Genomic DNA, 18,609 nt, shown 5'->3' on the forward strand with positions numbered 1-18,609 from the left:
CAAAGCCATTCAAGACTCTCATGCACCAGTGATACAGTTCACCATGGTCCTGACTTTGCTTTGTGGGGACTATGATGTACACCGACTCATCCAAATCATCAGATATTTTAGCACAAATCTAGGGGCAAGGGTGAGGAAATGTAAACCCCTTAGCATCATCTTTTGGAGCAAACTACTCTGTACTGGTGAGGCCCCACCGCGAGTACCGTGTGCAGTTTTGGGCACCTCAGTATAAGAAGGACATCAAACTATTAGAATGTGTCCAGAAGAGTGCGACCAAGATGGTGAAAGGTCTCAAGGGCAAGACTTACAAGGAGCAGCGGAAGTCACTTGGCTTGTTCAACTTGGGGAAGAGAAGGCTGAGGGCTGACCTCATCGCAGTCTACAACTTCTTCAAGGTGGGCAGTGGAGGGGGAGGTGCTGATCTCCTCTCTCTGGTGACCAGCAATAGGACACAAGGAAATGGAATGAAGTTCAGAATTGGAATTAGGAAAAGGTTCTTCACTGAGAGGGTGGTCGGTCACTGGAACAGGATCCCCAGGGAAGTGGTCACAGCACCAAGCCTGTCAGAGTTCAAGGAGCATCTGGACAGCGCTCTTAGTCATATGGTTTAGTTTCAGGAAGTCCTGCGAGGAGCAGAGAGTTGAACTCGATGATCCTTATGGGTCCCTTCCAACTTGAGATATTCTGTGAAGCATCACTGGATGGTTTGATAGGAGCTGCCTAATTCTCAGACCTACATATCCACTCATTACCATGGAGATTCACCTCAGGGGAAAGACATTTTGCACATGCTCTGTAGAGATGCTCAAGTGCTTTTGAGCTACGTTCCTAGTAACTTCTCTTTGTACTGGACCTATGGCAGGCTTGGAGTAAGCACGATTTTCCCCTGGAATTGGCAGGGGCTGGGACTGGAGCTGAGATCTGGGAGTCACGATCCTATGGCCCTTCCTGAATAATTTGCTTCAAATTGTGGCCCTCAAAGGTGGGATCATCTCAAAGATGATGCTGCCTGAATCAAAGGAAGACAGGGGAACCTCTTCCTCTGTCCTTTCAAAGTCTGGGGGTTTAACTCTGGGGATTTCAGAAACTCCCTTTTTCTGCATCAGAATGAATTGTTTGAAGTCTCTTACATTCGTACACAGTTGTGTGCAGATACTCATCTCTATGTGTGACGATGAGGGGTGAAGGCTGAACTGCTTGGTGTCTGGTTGCCTGGGATTTTTGGTCACCAACTGGTGTTGCTGTCCTGCCTGCCTGAGGTCCATGAGGGACTTGAAAGTCACCTGTTTCATTGCAGCTGAATGTCTTTCTTATCTGACAGCTAGCTTTCCTGTAGCTTTTGGTGGTCAGGAAACAGCAAACATCTTAAAATCAAGAAACCGTTCCTGGGAAACATTTCATCAAAGCTGTTTTCATAAACAGCTGACAAATCAACATCTCAGAAGAAAAACTGTCTATTTAAAAAAGCTTCTAAACAAGTTTGTTTCTTTTATTTTAGTCTACCTATTCCTCAGCTGCTGTTTTTTAAAATTGGTTTATGCATATCTGGTTAAGATGTAAAAATAAATATATTAATATTTTTTAAGCATTTGGATACCAACGAACATTAAAAAAAAGGCTTATGAGAAGATTAAGAATTTTGCTGTTAGAGCAGTGTTGTATAAGTAAATAAGACCCCAGGCCAAACATTGAACAACTAGCGGAAAACAAGCTATTGACTGGTTGCTTTTTCAATGAACACCATCCATCCTATGTATTAAGTGAAGTAGAGTTCTGTGGAGAACACATTATTGAATCTTGTAATTCACAGCATAATGCATACACACCAGAGGGAAAAAATATTTCTGGTATTTCCTAACTTTAGAGAGCTTGAACCCACTGCCATAATAAGGTTCTTTTAACTTAGACTGTGTGTGTGTTAGGCACATTGTGTAGCATGAATGATGATACTGTCAGACCATGAGATGGTTCGATGTGGTCCAAATATTCAATTAGAAACAGTTGGAAAATACAGTATTTTGCTTCATCAGTGCATCAGATCATATTCTGCATTTTCCATTGCTGAAGACCAATGTAAGAGGAGACTGGACCTCCAAAGCTTTAATTTCTACTCTGCTATTTTAAATTGGTGATTGCCTTTGGGCAAATCACTTAATCAGCCTCTGATCTTGGTTACGCAGGTGAGGCTGAAGTAATTAAATCAAAAATGAAGGAGTTGAACTGAATTTATAGGACCACAACAGATCAAAATCTGTCTCTAAAAATGCAATGTAAGAGCTAGAGGGGGGGATATAATTTTTATTTTTTTTTTTTTAAAACATCAAATTTTTACTGTCCTCACACAGAGCTTGTGTAATTCTTTTTAAGTTTTAACTTTATTTATTCAGGATGTTTCCTATCCCCTCTACATGATGGCGAAACAAATAGTTTTGGGGGACAAGAGAGTATTTTCTTTCCTGTTGTGACAATATTTCAAAGATATGATGCTATTTTAAATATCTGCTGTTCTGTTGTGAGAATTGCTTGGGGTAAATATGTGGAATTCATGTACTGAAAACAGTTAAATCATAGCATCCTACCATCCTTGAGTATGTTGTGTTGGAACCTAAGTGCTGCATTTTGTGATTACTTTAGGGTTCTCCTTTAGACTTTGTGAAAAGTTATGTGTGGCCTGGGAGTTATGCTTTGCATACAGTAGAGCCTTCCATCCATGAAAGGGTCGCAATACAAGTAAAGCCTCACAGTTGTCCTGAAGGAAGAAAACACATCTAGTTGATAATTAACACTTAAAATGACATAGCAATACAAGTGGCAGAGCCAGGAACTGAATGCCTGTTTTGGCTCTCACTTTCCAGATCTAGCCACATCACTGCCTCATGAAGATAAAAGGTCCAGAGAATAGCTTTAATTAAATCATGAATTATGAACCTGTTTTAGCCCTCTGCTTAGAACAGCAGCAGGTAAATACAAAGTGGATGGTCCTGCAGCACGTTTTAATTACAGTAAAAAGACTTTGGGTGAGTCTAAAGCTGTAACAATGAGAGAGAAGGCAAAAAAAGGTGCAGCCATTGATGTGATGGCAAGCAGACCCATGGTTAGGAGGTGGAAGCTCCTTGTTGGGTAAGCATATTGGAGCCATTTATAGAGGTAAGAGAATTACAGAGGATTTTTCTCGGGGTAAAATCCTCTTGTATTGAAGGATTAAGTTGCTGTAGTTAACCTGATCTTAGGTAGGCAGCAGTGTGAGTACCATTAATAAAAAAATTTTTCTTTCCTTATCCAAAACTAAAATTGAACTGTGCTGTAGCTGGATGACTAGGTACAAGCCAAGTAATCCTTCTTCCTTGTCTGCTTTGCTTCTCTCTACCTAAAATGTTAGTAGTAAGTAGGCAGCTACTGTGAAACAAATTCAAGGTAATAGGCTTGTTCATAATGAGGTAGAAGTGAGAAACTGAGAGAGTGTAATTTCTTGTTTAACTGAAAATGCTTTTCAGTTAAAAAAATGTTTCTTTATTATGAACAGTCTCTGAGGAAAATCACTGATTCAGACTTCGTCCATATTCCAAAATGGAATTTTAAATTGCTGACTTCACTGTTAAATATTTTAAGATCTTAATCTGTTCGCGTTAGCTACGTGACCTACTCTTCTGTGGAAAAAAGGCTGCATTTCTACATAAAGCCTTTGGTATGAGAACACTCTGAATGGGGAGCTGTGGTGGCATTTTAAATTTATTGGTCAATAGATTTATTTTATTAGTACTGCTGATGACAGCTACTCGAATTTTGTTTTTCATGGTTGCATCCATGCAAGACTGCAACAAAGCAGAGGGATGCTTCCTACTCCCCACTGAGACTGCAAGCCTCAAGGCCAGTAAAGCATGGGTTCTGGAGGGAAGCTAGGGCAGGAGACCCTCTCCAGGCAGTTGAAGCTGAAGCAATGTACTGAGTTGTAGAAAAAATAGGTAGGCAAAGTAGGATTTGACCACAGTTGCTAGAGGGCAGGTGCAACAGCAGACTTCCTTAATGCATGATGATTGTGCTAGGCCTGTAGGGTGGGCCTGATTAAACCTTTCGTCTCACTTGTCAAGCTCTGCCACGTGCTTTAGAGACTGTAAGTATTATAGTGTATTCAAAATCAATGCTGGAATGACAGATTTTAGGTGCTGCCTCTTCTACAGTTTTGTATATCCATTTCTTTAGTTGACATTGGGAAGAACACAATGGCTTCAGTGCCTCCTCTGGATCTTGAAAGTGTGATACACCATATTCCTGAAAACTTTGCAAAAAAATTGCCAAAAGAGTTTGCAAGTGCTGCTAGAGCTGGGGATGAAACCAGAGAGTCCTCTTCTCCCTGTACATCTCCTGTTAGGAAAGAGATGTTTAGGCAAACATGCCTCTCTAATTCAGATTTACTAGCCTTTTCAAATTCAGACTGATCTTGCTCAGCTAGAAAGAGAGCAAGTTAAACAGCATCTTGAGGTGCATAAAAAATGAATCTAGGAGTTGAGGAAGCCAAATGTGATTAAATCTGGAATGGCAGCTTGACCCCATTTGTCTACTAGTATAGGCATGACTGAGCCCACCCTCTGGTAAGTAAGTGTTCAGTGACATTGTTTCTCTGGGATTTATTAAAATTTATCACCAATAAAATATTAATTGTACAAATACTATGAATCCTCAAAGTTCACTCTGTCTTGGACAGTGGGTCTGGGTGTATTTATTCTCCAGAATGGCAGCAAGCCCTGGCTGTTTTGAACTGTTCTTAAATTTATCTGTGTTGGTCACTGAGTTGCTCTTAAACCTTTTTATTGAGATAATGAAAATGTGGTGAGATCTGTTCAAAAGTGAGCTTTATGGTCCTCTGTTCTTTCTGAAATGCAGGGTTTGAATCTTTTCACTGTATGATATAACTGGGCAGTACTGTTAAGCAATATTGGACGGATTCCCTTACAGATTGTTTTTGTTTCTTGACTTCTTCCAATATCACTAAGAACTTGTAATATATTAAATCATTATCGTCCCTTCCTCCCGCTGTTTTTTTAAAATCTTTTTCTTGTTTGGATGACTTTTGTTTGTTTAGCTCTTTGTATGTAGGTCGGCCCTCAATGCAATTAATTTATTAAAGTGTTAACTTGAGTTGAGTTACTAGGTCAGTTCAGAATAAAGTAGGTTCATGTTTGGGGATTTTATTTTGTTTGTATTACCTGATAGCAACTTATAGAATTTCTAAAATAAATAGGTGATGCTCTGTTTCGTATGTGAAACTGTCCTTCAGAAAGTGAAATGTGTACCTGAGGGGCCTAAGGTCAGGATGGCGTCAGGCAGATGAAGGTCCTTTTGCATCCCACTACCCTTTTATTTGATCTAATAGAAACAAGCCTCCTTTTCATGAGATTTCAATGAAGACTTCTCAGAACTTGGCCAATATACATCTAATGAATCCATAGGAGTCTACCTAATAGGTAAGCAAGAATCATGCCTGCTGCCTAATTTTATTGTACGTATTCATTCTACATGCATGGTGGCATAAATAAAAATTATGCTAAGAAATAACCATTGGATGGTTACCAGATTTGAATATGTGGTCACAGTGATTTACAGAAAAATTGGTGTGTATATACACCTTCATATGTACAAACACACTCTTTGTAAGGGAGGGCACATGAATACAAGTGGAAATGAAACACACTGGCTGGCTTTTGCATCACTGGAGATTGGTAATCTAACTGATACGTGTATGAGTAGTAATCATGGCTTGGACCTTTTGCTATATATATCAATCTTTTACAGTTTTACAGTACATGTAACTGGTTACAAGAAATAAAAATGCATATGTACAGCTGGTACTCTAGTTGAATGACTTCTGCTTTTAACATTTAATTAGCTGTTTTTCTGTGATAGGCATAAGATAACATTTTTTTCTCAGATATGTTATTTGTCCTTATTTCAGAAGCAAATAAATAAAAAATCGGCTATCTTTGAAAAACAGACTCCACAAACTTCTTGTATTTTTAAATACTCAATAGGTTATAATAGTGGAGAAAAAAAAAAGTCTTTTTTATTTTTTAGTGCTTGGTTCAGTACTCATTGTGATGTATTTTTGACATTAAAACAAAATCATGCCCACCAAGCTGGAGTCTTCTACTATGCACTGCAAACTTTAATGAGGTCTGTACTCATCATAGGCCTAGGGACAAACTGGAAAAAAGCAATCGTCTAGTGAAGGCTGAGGACATGTAGAAGAGAGTATACTGATTGCCACTGCTGTTGCTGAATTTCAGAACTCCATGGTTTATTTTTGTCACTGTTAAAATGCAAAGCAATTTGTTAACGTCCAGTGCTGTTGTGGCTATGGTTTTTAACTAAAAAAAGAAAAAATTCTTAATTGGTTTCATTTTGATAGCTTCCCAGACTCAGCTTGAGCAGAATTGCTTACCTAGTTCTAGCCACATTTCACCCATCTGAGTTAAAAGTGTGTCATGTTATGCAACTGATGCTTATATTTTTGATATCAAAAACTTCACTGCAGGTCAAGACTGCAATTGCTATCAGGAAAAATGAGAACTAGATATTGTATGGCTGATTCCGGGAACTGAAGGACAGATACTTGATCTCTGTATGTCACCTACTGCTTACCTAGTTCTAGCCACATTTCACCCATCTGAGTTAAAAGTGTGTCATGTTATGCAACTGATGCTTATATTTTTGATATCAAAAACTTCACTGCAGGTCAAGACTGCAATTGCTATCAGGAAAAATGAGAACTAGATATTGTATGGCTGATTCCGGGAACTGAAGGACAGATACTTGATCTCTGTATGTCACCTACACAAGTATTGAGAGGTCACCAGGGCTTTAAAAGCTCCTCTTTTAAAGGCAGTACTCCAGGTGATAATATACAATACAAAAAGAACCCAATGGGACCCTGTGAGTATTTGAGTTTACAAAGCTATCAGTGACAAACGAACTCTCTCCTTTTACTTTTAAACCAAGTGCATTTAGAATTGTAATTATTGAGAGAAAAAGTGCATGTGGAGCTTCACAATGCTATTTTTAGGGAGCTTTTGCAGAGAAAAGCTGAACTTCAAAAGTTTTGTACATTGACACTGGTAAGTGTAGCCAATGCTACTAAGATTTGTTGTGTACAGAAGATTAAGGATGGTAGGAGCTACCCGGTAGCAAGGGAAAGCATGCTAAATAGTAGAGTATCTATAGATTACTTCTTATTATAGCACTTGTCACACATTTATGGGTGGAGGGGAGGATAAGGCAGCTCACCATTAACGTTGCGCAGAACAACAAATTCTCCACCTTCTGTGCATCTGCCTTGAAATACCTGGACCATAGGCAATAAAGATGGATGCATTTTGCTCTCCAAGTGATTCATGTATCCACTGTTGTGCAGTCTAAGCCAGTCAGTTGAAATTCTTTAATAAGGTATTTTAATTATTCCACCAAACTTCAGACCTCATAGGCGGGCCCTGCTTAAAAACAATTACCTAAGATATGAACAACTTGTAGACATTTATATTTACACCACCAGAACTGATGCTGCCTTGCTACCCAGCCTGAAGGCAGTAATCATTTACTGCATTGGGGAAACAAAATCTTTTTCGTTGCTAAGCAGAATTTCACTGACACAAAGATTAAAAACCACTTCAGATTCACACTGTAGTTATAAAGAAAATATTTACAACCTGTGAAGAAGCAGTGATTATTTTCACTGGAAGAGCGTATAAAGGAGAAAATGTTACTTAAAATATATGGGAATGACATTTATCCATGAATGAATAACATAGCTGAGAGCCGAGTTCATAACAGAAAAACACTGTAGGCAGATCTGCCTGCCATGCAGAGCAGAGAAAAAAAAAATACTTGTAAGTCAGGAGAAAAATTTTTAAAAAATCATATTGACAAATGTAAGAAAGGAAAGCACAATTTTTACATGAAGAAATGACAGTACCTTGTCAAGCACAGGAAGCATTTCAGTCCACATCTGGAAAAAATATTTCTGTTTTGCAGTTTCCTGAGTAACTTCAAAAGTAAATAAGGTGAAACAATGCATTTTGGTGCTTAAAAAACATTTTGTACTTTTTGCAGAGGAAAAAAAGAAAAAGATAACAGGTTGAAACTGGTTTTGGTGACATTCTGGTTCAGCCAGCAAACAAAAAATAAGGTATTTATCCTTTTCTGCAAAAGGAGAGGCTGAAGAACTATCTTGCTCCCCACACCCAGGAATGTGTGCAGGAGAGAATTTGGTTATCATTATTACCCTCAGGAAGCTGTCTTGGTATTATTAAGTCAAAAGACTGAGGACCATTTGGAAAGTATATATGTATTTTTATGTATATGCATATGTGGGTATTTGTATGATTAGATGTTTAGCTACGCATTTTTGGTCATTTGTTTTCTTCATATAACCTGTTTTAAATGAATTGTTTGTAAATTGCTACTCTTCCTTTTGCAGCACATTAATACTGGCTGTCAGACAAAGAACAGAATGTGTTAAATAAATTTTGTTTTACCCTGTGGGTATTTCATTGTCTAACAGTGAGGCGTGAAATGTTTCTTAGAGCTCTGCTTCTCTGCCCATTGTTTGTATATTTGGGTTTTGGGAATGCTGGGGGACAACCTCAAGAAAGCCCAAATAAGCGCTCAGGCCAGGCGTTGTATGAAGCATCACCCTGCTCTCAGGCCCTACTTTTCTGTCCCTTCTTCCAGCTTGAAACTTAGAAAGTGAAAACAAGGCACCAAAAATTATCCAGATCAGTTGTCTAAATTCCTAGATTACTAGAGTTATTTATATGACGTGTATGCCTCTGGGGATGGACATGAAGGTACTCTTTCAAGAAGTCCTTGATGCGACTAAGATTTGTGTTTATTCTTGCCTAGTGCTTATAGTTTCTAAAACATTGTGGGGAATGGCAGCTGCATGCTGTCTGAAAGGACCTCATAAAGATCACCTCGAATGTGACTACAGCGATGGGACAGTGTACACATTATCAAAGTCCGAACATTAATGAACACAGTACTTTGTACTTTAACAGAGACCACTTGATCAACACAATCCTGTAAGGTTATCTAAATCTGTCCAAGTGCAAGGCTAGTCAAGAATATATTTCGCTGTCGTTATCATTTCATTCACATTTGCTGTATTTCTCTCCCTGGAGTTCTGGCGCTTCGAAGAAAATTTTAAAATGTGTAAGGTTGGTCAGCCCAGCTCACTTGTGACCTATGTTTGAGTTCCATCACCACTTTGGTTTTGCACTGAGGTAAATAAATACCATGGGAAATGAACGTGCTCCCAAGCCATGCTGTTGTCAGTGGACAAGATCTTGCTTTGCTATATACTTTTAAATATATCTATGCATTTTTAATATTATTAAACAATAAAATAAACTAAAAAGCACAGCTCTGACTCTGAAGCTTAAATCTGAAGCTTTGCTTGTAAGCTGAAGTCTCTGGGGAATAGTGTATGTACCTGTAAGTTTGACTACTTTTCTCATTTATAAATATATATACTCAACTCAACACTAAACCTTGTCTTAGCTATGCTTTTAGGCCATCACAGCTAACCATTACCATTATATTAAAATAGGATCAAAGAATCATAGAATATCTCAAGTTGGAAGGGACCCATATGGATCAAGTCCAACTCCCTGCTCCTCACAGGACTACCTAGAGCTAAACCATATGACTAAGAGAGTCGTCCAGGAGCTCCTTGAACTCTGACAGGCTTGGTGCTGTGACCACTTCCCTGGAGAGCCTGTTCCAGTGACTGATCACCCTCTCAGTGAAGAACCTTTTCCTAATGTCTAATCTGAACGTCCCCTGACGCAGCTTCATACCATTTCCTCGTGTCCTATTGCTGGTCACCAGAGAGAGGAGATCAGCATCTCCCCCTCCGCTGCCCACCTTGAGGAAGTTGCAGACTGCGATGAGGTCACCCCTCAGCCTTCTTTTCTCCAAGCTCAACAAACCAAGTGATCTCAGCCACTCCTCCTAAGTCTTGCCCTTGAGACCTTTCACCATCTTGGCTGCCCTCCTCTGGACATGCTCTAGTAGTTTGATGTCCTTCTTATATTTAGGCGCCCAAAACTGCACACAGTACTCAGGGTGGGGCTGCACTAGTGCAGTGTAGAGTGGGACAATCACCTCCCTTGACGGACTAGCTATGATGTACTTGATGCACCCCAGGACACCGTGTTGGCCCTTTTGGCTGCCAGGGCACACTGTTGACTCATGTTCAACTTGCCATCAACCCAAACACCGAGATCTCTTTCCATGGGGCTGCTCTCCAGCCTCTAATCCCCCAATTTGTATGTATAACCAGGATTGCCCCGTCCCAAGTGGAGAATCCTGCACTTGCTCTTGTTAAATTTCATATGATTGGTGATTACCCGGCTCTCTAGTTTATCCAGATCTCTCTGTAAGGCCTCTCTACCCTTGAGGGAGTCCACAGCTCCTCCTGGTTTAGTATCATCAGCAAACTTACTTAATGTAAGACCATTTATAAAAACATTGAAGAGAACTGGCCCTAAAATTGAGCTCTGGTGAACCCCACTGGTGACTGGCCATCAGCCTGATGTAACCTCATTTACTAAAACTCTTTGAGCCCGACCCATCAATCAATTGCTCACCCAACGTATTATGGACTTGTCTAGCTGTGCGCTGGACATTTTATCCAGAACGATATTGTGAGAGACTATCAAAAGCTTTGCTAAAGTCCCAAAACCCCACATCTACTGGCTTCCCTTGATCATAGGCTGGTCATCTAATGCAACCTACTGCTTCGAGCAGTGTCAACACTGAATAATCATTTATAAAAATATTAAAAAGCACTAGCCCTAAAATCAAGCCCTGTTGAACCCCACTGGTGACTGGCCACCAGCCTGATGTAACCCCATTTGCTACAGCTCTTTAAGCCCGACCCATCAGCCAGTTGCTCACCCAACGTGTCATGGACTTGTCTAGCTGTGTGCTGGACATTTTGTCTAGAAGGATACTGTGAGAGACAGTATCAAAAGCTTTGCTAAAATAAAAAAGAAACCACATCGACTGGCTTCCCTTGGTCAACAAGATGGGTGACCTTGTCATAAAAGGAAATTAAGTTGGTTAAGCAGACTTTCCCCATGTGAAACCGTGCTGGCTATGACCAATAACTGCACTGTTTCTCAAGTGTTTTTCAGTAACTCCCAGAATTACCATCTCCATAATTTTACCAGGCACTGGTAATACATATTCTAATATAATACATATAATAAATACACATTCTAACATAATGTTTCAATATCTATATTGAAATACATATTTTTATCTGCTTAGTACTGAAATATGTCTGCTCTAGCTCTTTGAGAAAGTGGTTGTGACACATTTTTATTGTTAAGATAAGATTTAATGTAAATAGGTGCACTCGTTCCTACATAGCATTTTAACGGCAACTTACAATTTCTGTAAAGGTCCCATTTTTCACAGGAGTCATTTGGACTGAACACTGTAAATATATTTGTAGATTATATCAAACTAAAATAAAATGTTTGAACCTTAACTCAAATCTTTTCTTCTCTTGAGCCTTTCTGTTTCACTGAAAAAAAGCCTCTGGTAGTTATAGCTCATTTCCTTAGGACTGAAATCTCACAGACCACAGATATTGTCTTTTAAAAATGATAGAGTATTTTTAATTCATTTTTGTGCAAATTGCAGGTCATAATTTTTTTTAAGATTGTTCTTTATGGCATTTATCCCCCATTGTGGATTTTGTAGCATTTGTTCCTCACCTACTGGATTATTCTTCAAAACCTGCATAATTCTTAAGCTCCTTTTCACAAGGGTATTTCTGCACGGAATATCTATTTTATTCAAAATCAGATTTGATACAAAAATCACACAAAACTAAATGATAATTTGATTATTTAGGTAGAATTGCAAAGCAATTTACAATAGATTGCTTATGCTGGAGAAGCATCCACTGTCAATGAACCATTTTAAGAGGTTCTTTGAAAAAGATGGTACAAAAACTTTGTATAGAAAAACATTTGACATATTTCCTCTGCTGTTCAGCTGCTATGAACTTTCTGGTTCTTTCCAAGTTTCTAAATAGAGTGCCTAAATACCACCAGAGAGGCTTTTCTTGCCATTCTTCTAGCTATAGGGAAAATGAAAAAATAATATAACTGACTTGAGCTTTTTCCTAACACCATATCAACAAACTGTGGCCCATGTTTGGGTTATCATTAACATGAACCTGTCAATCCATCTCTGACCCATAAGCTGATTTTATGCAGTGATTATTTAAATTGCCATTTTTCCCCAAATTGCTCTTTCAGATCAATCTCTCTACTTCCCTTTGGGCCAGGTTCTGTTGATGAATATTTTGGAATCTGTGCAGTTACTATTACTACTCTGTATAAATATACCATGGGACTTTTGGTTTGGTTTGGTTTGGTTTGATCATGAAGAATGCCATTGTTGCTTTTGCCATTTTTGGAACAAAAAGCAAAGCTAAGTAAAGAAGAGTACTTTTGAATGCTGGAGGGGGAAAGACAAAATGGCTGTACCCATTCACTAATGGTCAAGTTCTGTTGTGGTATCTTACTCAAGTTGAATGGCCCATTACTTCGTACATATTCCCTTCACATCAAGTTTTGGCATTAGTCACTAGTTCTTTGGGAAAATAATTTCTTTCTAAACTCTGCCTTTAAGGGTGGAGATTGTAATAAGCCATGCAGGACCAAGTAAGCAGCTGACACTGCAGAAGGCATTGGTGGTGTATCAAACTGCAACAAAACTGATTTCATGCCAGCTGTCTTTTTATTGGTAGTTATATATATATTTTTCTTAAACTTTCTCTTGCCAGCTTAGTGTAACATCAACCCCAGTTACACAATCCTGTCTCAGATAAATGAAGAGTATCTCTGTGCATTTGTACCCTCAGTGTCAATTTTCCCTATTGGTCCAATGCCATATAACTCATTGTAAACATTGGGCACACATTCCTTGTGACAAAACTGTTCCTTTACACTTCATCTAAGCGTCCTGGTGTTGAGCAGACCACTCCAGCATAGTTCAATTTTTGTTTGCAATTACCATTAGTATTTTCCTTTGCTCTGTTTTTCTGGCTAAGAAAAACTCAAATGGCTGAAACATTTACACAGTGCTCTTCCTCCTATTTTTTTCCTGGTCACTGCTCACCACCAAGCTTCTGTCAGAATTTGTGCTTAAAAAACAAGTGAATTAGCTGAGACGAGGTTGTTTCTTTGCATGGGATGCTTATGTTTGTCATCCAGCACCATGTTGGGTGATAAATTTGCCTCAGCCCTTAACAATATTGATGGCAAGTGATTGTCCAAATGCACTAAATGTCTATTTCAAAATGTTCAAAAAAAGCATACTTGCTACTTTGTTCTGGTACATATGGATGTAAGATTATGGCTATGAACATCATTGTCCTTCACCTGTTTTCAGCTCAAGCAAACAGTCCTTAAGCTGTCAACATGTGTCATTTCAGTTCATTCTATCATACAGGGCTGATAAATCTTCAATCAGCAAAGTGGATAGTTAACTTTAAGTAGAAATAAATTATGTTAGTATGACATCACAAGCTTCAAACAATGTGACCAATATGTGTTCCCAGGTCATACTTGATGTATGCTTTACCTCCATTGCTTGTGTTCCTTTCATGAGTTCTGTACTCACAAATTACTCTGTGTTAAGCCTGATGTTCATCTAGCTGAGAATTTTACATTTAGGATGTCCAGAGAGACATGAGGTGTACCCCTTGATGCAGAGTTAAGGTTTTCAGCAGAAGCTGAAATTTCTTGTGTGCCAAGCTAGCAAGGCATAATGTGTCTAATTTACATGTTACCTACATTGCACATTAGTTGAATTACCTCTTTAAAGTTGCCCATAGTATATCTGTCAGCGATGATAAACTGCTTATAGATGTCAATGTAAGGCATTCATTCATTTATGGGTCCAAGGTACTTTGGACACTCACAAACCAGCATTATGTCTTGGAGCACTGAGTTTTGTATTTGGATCTCCACGATGGATGAAAAGTGCATACATGCACATGTATGCTGACAGTTTCTTATTAGCAATTCATTTGAAGAAATAGATACTTTGGATATGTAATATTTGAAGCACACAAGCACAGAAATGTGTTTTTGAGAAGTTGTTAGGCAAATAGAAGAGGTGTTGTTAACAATTGAATTTATATACACGCTGACACATTAGTTGTGTGCTAATATTGTCATCAGCTTAAAATAGACCCGCTGTTATGTCCCTATATGTAATAGCACTCTAAAATAGCTTTTGGATCTGAAACTCTAGAAACAGGAGAAGAGGAAACAGTAGTGGAAAACTAGCCTGTCACAAGGACTGTCCAGCCTTGCAAATCATTTATATCTGATCAGCTAATATCAGCTGTCAGTTGTGTTGCCCAAAGTGATGCTGTGTAAACTGTTAACAGGGTTGGATTGCTCAAATGAAGCTTGGGCCTGATACCTAATGTGTGATTGAGGAACTTAAACGGATCTTGAATCCTCCTCAAGGGAAAGGAACAACACAATAAAAACACAAAAAACCCACTGGGTGACTGCCATCAACCACTAGTGATCAAAACAACCTTCAATGCTTATCAGCACTGTTAATCATAGTATTAAGTGAGACATATAGTTTAAGAAAACAAAGACATTAACCTGGCTTTTGCTACTTCAGAACAGTGCATTTTAAAAAGATCAACTTGCTCCTGAAACAGAAAATACACTTTTAAAATTACGGTTAAATAAATTATTTCCTAGCTGTATCAAGATTAACATAGAAGATTGATTTACTCAGCAGGCTAATCCTGGAGAAAACTTGCCTTAGGTTCATTGTAGATAAAAAGAGGTTCAAGACAGTTTATCTGGATATGTATGTAGCTAGGTAAACTTTTTAAAGTCTGGAGAGATAGCTGTTTGTGTTCTGAGTTTTCATTTCTCATTCTTTTAATAAATTCTTCACTCAGTTTTTTTGTTTGTTTAAATACCATTACATTGGAACCTCTCTAATGAAACTTTCTGACTGAAATTTGTGCGTTCAAATTTTATAGTAACTTTAGTCAAAAAGGAAGACTTAATTGGATTTATTTCAATCCTTTATACTGTTGCTGCACTTGTAAGACCCAGACCAGCTGAGAGAGGGTGAACTGTGTTCTGCTTGTTTTTGTGCATCAGCAGGTTGATTATTAAATTTCAGGTAGTTATAGCCACTCAGGTAAGGAATTTGCACTTTCTATGTCACTGAAGACTAACCACAAGACAGTGGAGTCAGAAATAAAGGTTATTTTTTTAGATAACAATTATTTGTAGAATAAGAATCTGCTTGATTCTCAGGCCCCACACTGAGCTTTCAGGGCCTGCAATTAGAAGAAATGGAAAGAATATCTTCTGTAAAAAAAAAAAAGTGCATTGCAAAAGCAAAGATGGAATTTTTAATGCAGTTTTTTTCTGCAGTTTTTCAGAGCCCTTTCAATGGATATATGAAGTACCAAGTTTAATTATTCCCAGCATCCCAGGACAAGCCCCCCTCCTACATTCAATTGGGTGGGACATGGCTTAGAACATTACACTGTTAGAAATAAAGTTATTTTTTTAGATAACAATTATTTGTAGAATAAGAATCTGCTTGATTCTTAGGCCCCACACTGAGCTTTCAGGGCCTGCAATTAGAAGAAATGGAAAGAATATCTTCTGTAAAAAAAAAAAAGTGCATTGCAAAAGCAAAGATGGAATTTTTAATGCAGTTTTTTTCTGCAGTTTTTCAGAGCCCTTTCAATGGATATATGAAGTACCAAGTTTAATTATTCCCAGCATCCCAGGACAAGCCCCCCTCCTACATTCAATTGGGTGGGACATGGCTTAGAACATTACACTGTTTCTGACGTTTTGCCTGTCCCTTTATATTTCACAAATCTCGTGTCTTTCTGAAATAATCCTCTGTGGAAAAATAAATAGAAATTCCAGCAAAAGATTTATGGAGTTAGCTTTCTGGGCAGGACCTGTACACCTAAACTGCCGTAGATTTGCAGCCACAAATAAGATTGTTCTGCACATCTCACAGAAGGATTTCTCAGGGTTGTTGCTACTAGCTGTGCTAAACTTCCCAATTTCGCTATGGACACCTGGCCAGCAAAGGAGGGATACAGCTCACATAGAGTATAGCAGCTGATAAGCTTACCTATAAATTAAGAAGCTCAAAGATGCCTCTGTTAATGGAATGTATGTTAAAGAAACAACTGAACCAGGGCTTCATCTGGAGATTAATGGAAATGTAATCCAGAAGGATTAAATGGAAAAATATGCTTAAATAAGATATTTTCTTAGGAGAGATCTGGCATGAGATCTTTATTCTTGTGCGTCAACATCATCCCTAAAATAAAAATTAGTCCTCCCTCTACCAACTACCATCTTTCTACTTTGCAGGTATCTTATCCCTCTTACCTTTTTTCTGAATACTCATGTCAAAAAGAGCTCAAAGTGTCCTCAGCTTTCTCTAACTCCCTGCTTAATGACAACAGGGGCAATTTGGATCCTTACAGTTATTTATTTGCTTAAATCTCTGAATGAGATGGTTCTTTGTTAACCTCAAAATGGTTAAACTTAACAATATCCTTTTTTAAAAAAGGGTTCTTTTGCTAAACATTGAAAACTAAGAAGAAGCACTGTCTAAATTAAAGTTGCAATTTTCTCTCTTCTAAGCTGGGGAGTAGAGACAGGAGTGGCTCAGGCACATGATTCCTCTTCTGCCCACACTGAATGGCTTATAAAGGTGCTCTGTACACAGGGTCAGTTAGATCCATAATACTAGAGTCTTTACTTGTGCCTTCTGAAGTGAATTCTCCTTATGTAAAATGCAGGTTGCTCAAATCAAATGATTGTGTTCCTGCACCCGGTGTTTACGGGCACATGAAACATCTGATATACAGTAAAATTGCCATGTCCTGGAATAGAATAAAGCTTTTCAAGCTCCAGAAATTAGACACTTCAGCTGTGAGTGAGATGGAAGTGCCATTTTAGACTTTTCTGGAGGATGTTAAGTGATTTACAAGAGAGATGTGCCTTCAAATTCCTTAGGCAACAAGAAAAACAACAAGTGTGCCACAATCGTTAACTGATCTATTGGGTAAAAGGGAATGTCAGCATCTGCATTCAGATCCATAAACATTTGATCTTTTTCTTGAGGAGAAATTATTGTTTCTGGCTCCAGAAGAGGTTCCTTACAGTAAACAAACACCTAGTAAACAAAAACCCTGGAGTAGGGGAGATGATAACATTTTGTTCATTTCCCTAAAAGGCTAATACTAATACTAATATAGTTTTGATTATGTACCAGGGAAAGTAATATTTCTGACTGCAGACAGTCTTACTGTTTGTTTAGACCTCCATTCTCTTCCATCTGTAATAGAGAGATACAGCTATAATAGCAGAAAGGATTTTACATATGTTTTTACAGGCATGGTTTTCAAGCAGGTATGTGATTAAGGTCTCCAAGCTTGGGTGCCATTTTCAAAAGTAATTCAGAAAATCAAAGTTTTAAATGTCATCAACTTCCAAAAAGATTTAAGCTTGTCTACTCAAATTCTTAAAAATAATTTTTAAAGTATTTTTTGGTACTAGAAACCAAAACCAGTTTGTACCACCAAACCAAAAACTGCTTGGTACTACCAAGACTTACTAGTGCCCACTGAAATGATAGGTAGATCTCCTGCAGGCTTTCAAAAGCTCTATGTCACTTTTGAAAGCGAAGTTCCTAAAATTACTAAGAGGTTTTTAAACACTTTATCATGCACTGCAAATTTGTTGTTTCATCTGCACACTTAAGTACTGAAAAATTTAACAGCCTCAGGAATGGAAGTTAATAAAATAAATAGTAAAAATTCAGTGTATTTTATATTGGTTGGTCTCTAAGGCAAATGTCAAGGTGCAAAGAATTCTTTGAAACAATAAGGAGATATCAATGGCTGAAAAACACTATGGACATTTGGTCTGAGTTATGCACAGCTTAACAGTTCTGATTTTCCAGCCATCAGAAGGCTCTTAGTGTATGTTTGCCTACAGTCCAAATGTCTTTATCGGAAGAAACATATGCATGTCTTATAATACGGCAACACACTTCAAAACCTCTGGAGACCTATGGAGTTGAAATACCTTAAATCATTACATGGCAGTTTCAGTTACTCATCAGTCAGGATGTTTTTCTTGAATATGTCGGTAACTACCACTTAAATACCACATAAATGTAGTTCTGTTCTAGAAGAGTTGTTCGGTTTATTCATTCACATTGTTCTGAAGTTTCTATAAAGAAAAGGCTTAACTAATGTATCAGCTTTGAAAAAGAAACCCTTTTAGGTACTTAAGGTCAACAAAAACATAATTAGCAAATGTAGCATGATTGTTACTTTGGAATCCCTAGTTAACTTTTCATTTAAGTCTGTGTAACAGATACTCCCTTCCAGGTGATTGGTGAAAATTGCCTTTCACAACATTTGACATTTATGTCTTTATTGCTCACTTTATATGTGATTTTCATTAATAGTTTTAATTCAAAACAAATTATATTTGGAGT

General features: G+C 38.1%; 1 protein-coding gene across 1 annotated transcript in view; it reads left to right on the top strand.

The window, feature by feature from the left end:
• Window positions 1-281: 281 nt before the first annotated feature.
• RORB (RAR related orphan receptor B) overlaps window positions 282-18,609 on the top strand; it is a 93,698-nt gene continuing 75,370 nt past the window's right edge. The window contains exon 1 of the mRNA XM_009285303.1: window positions 282-398. Within this exon, the coding sequence (XP_009283578.1) occupies window positions 282-398 (117 nt within the window). The remainder of the gene's footprint in view (window positions 399-18,609) is intronic.

Source organism: Aptenodytes forsteri, unplaced genomic scaffold, assembly GCF_000699145.1.
Source record: "Aptenodytes forsteri isolate BGI_AS27 unplaced genomic scaffold, ASM69914v1 Scaffold151, whole genome shotgun sequence".
Lineage (NCBI taxonomy): Eukaryota > Metazoa > Chordata > Aves > Sphenisciformes > Spheniscidae > Aptenodytes > Aptenodytes forsteri.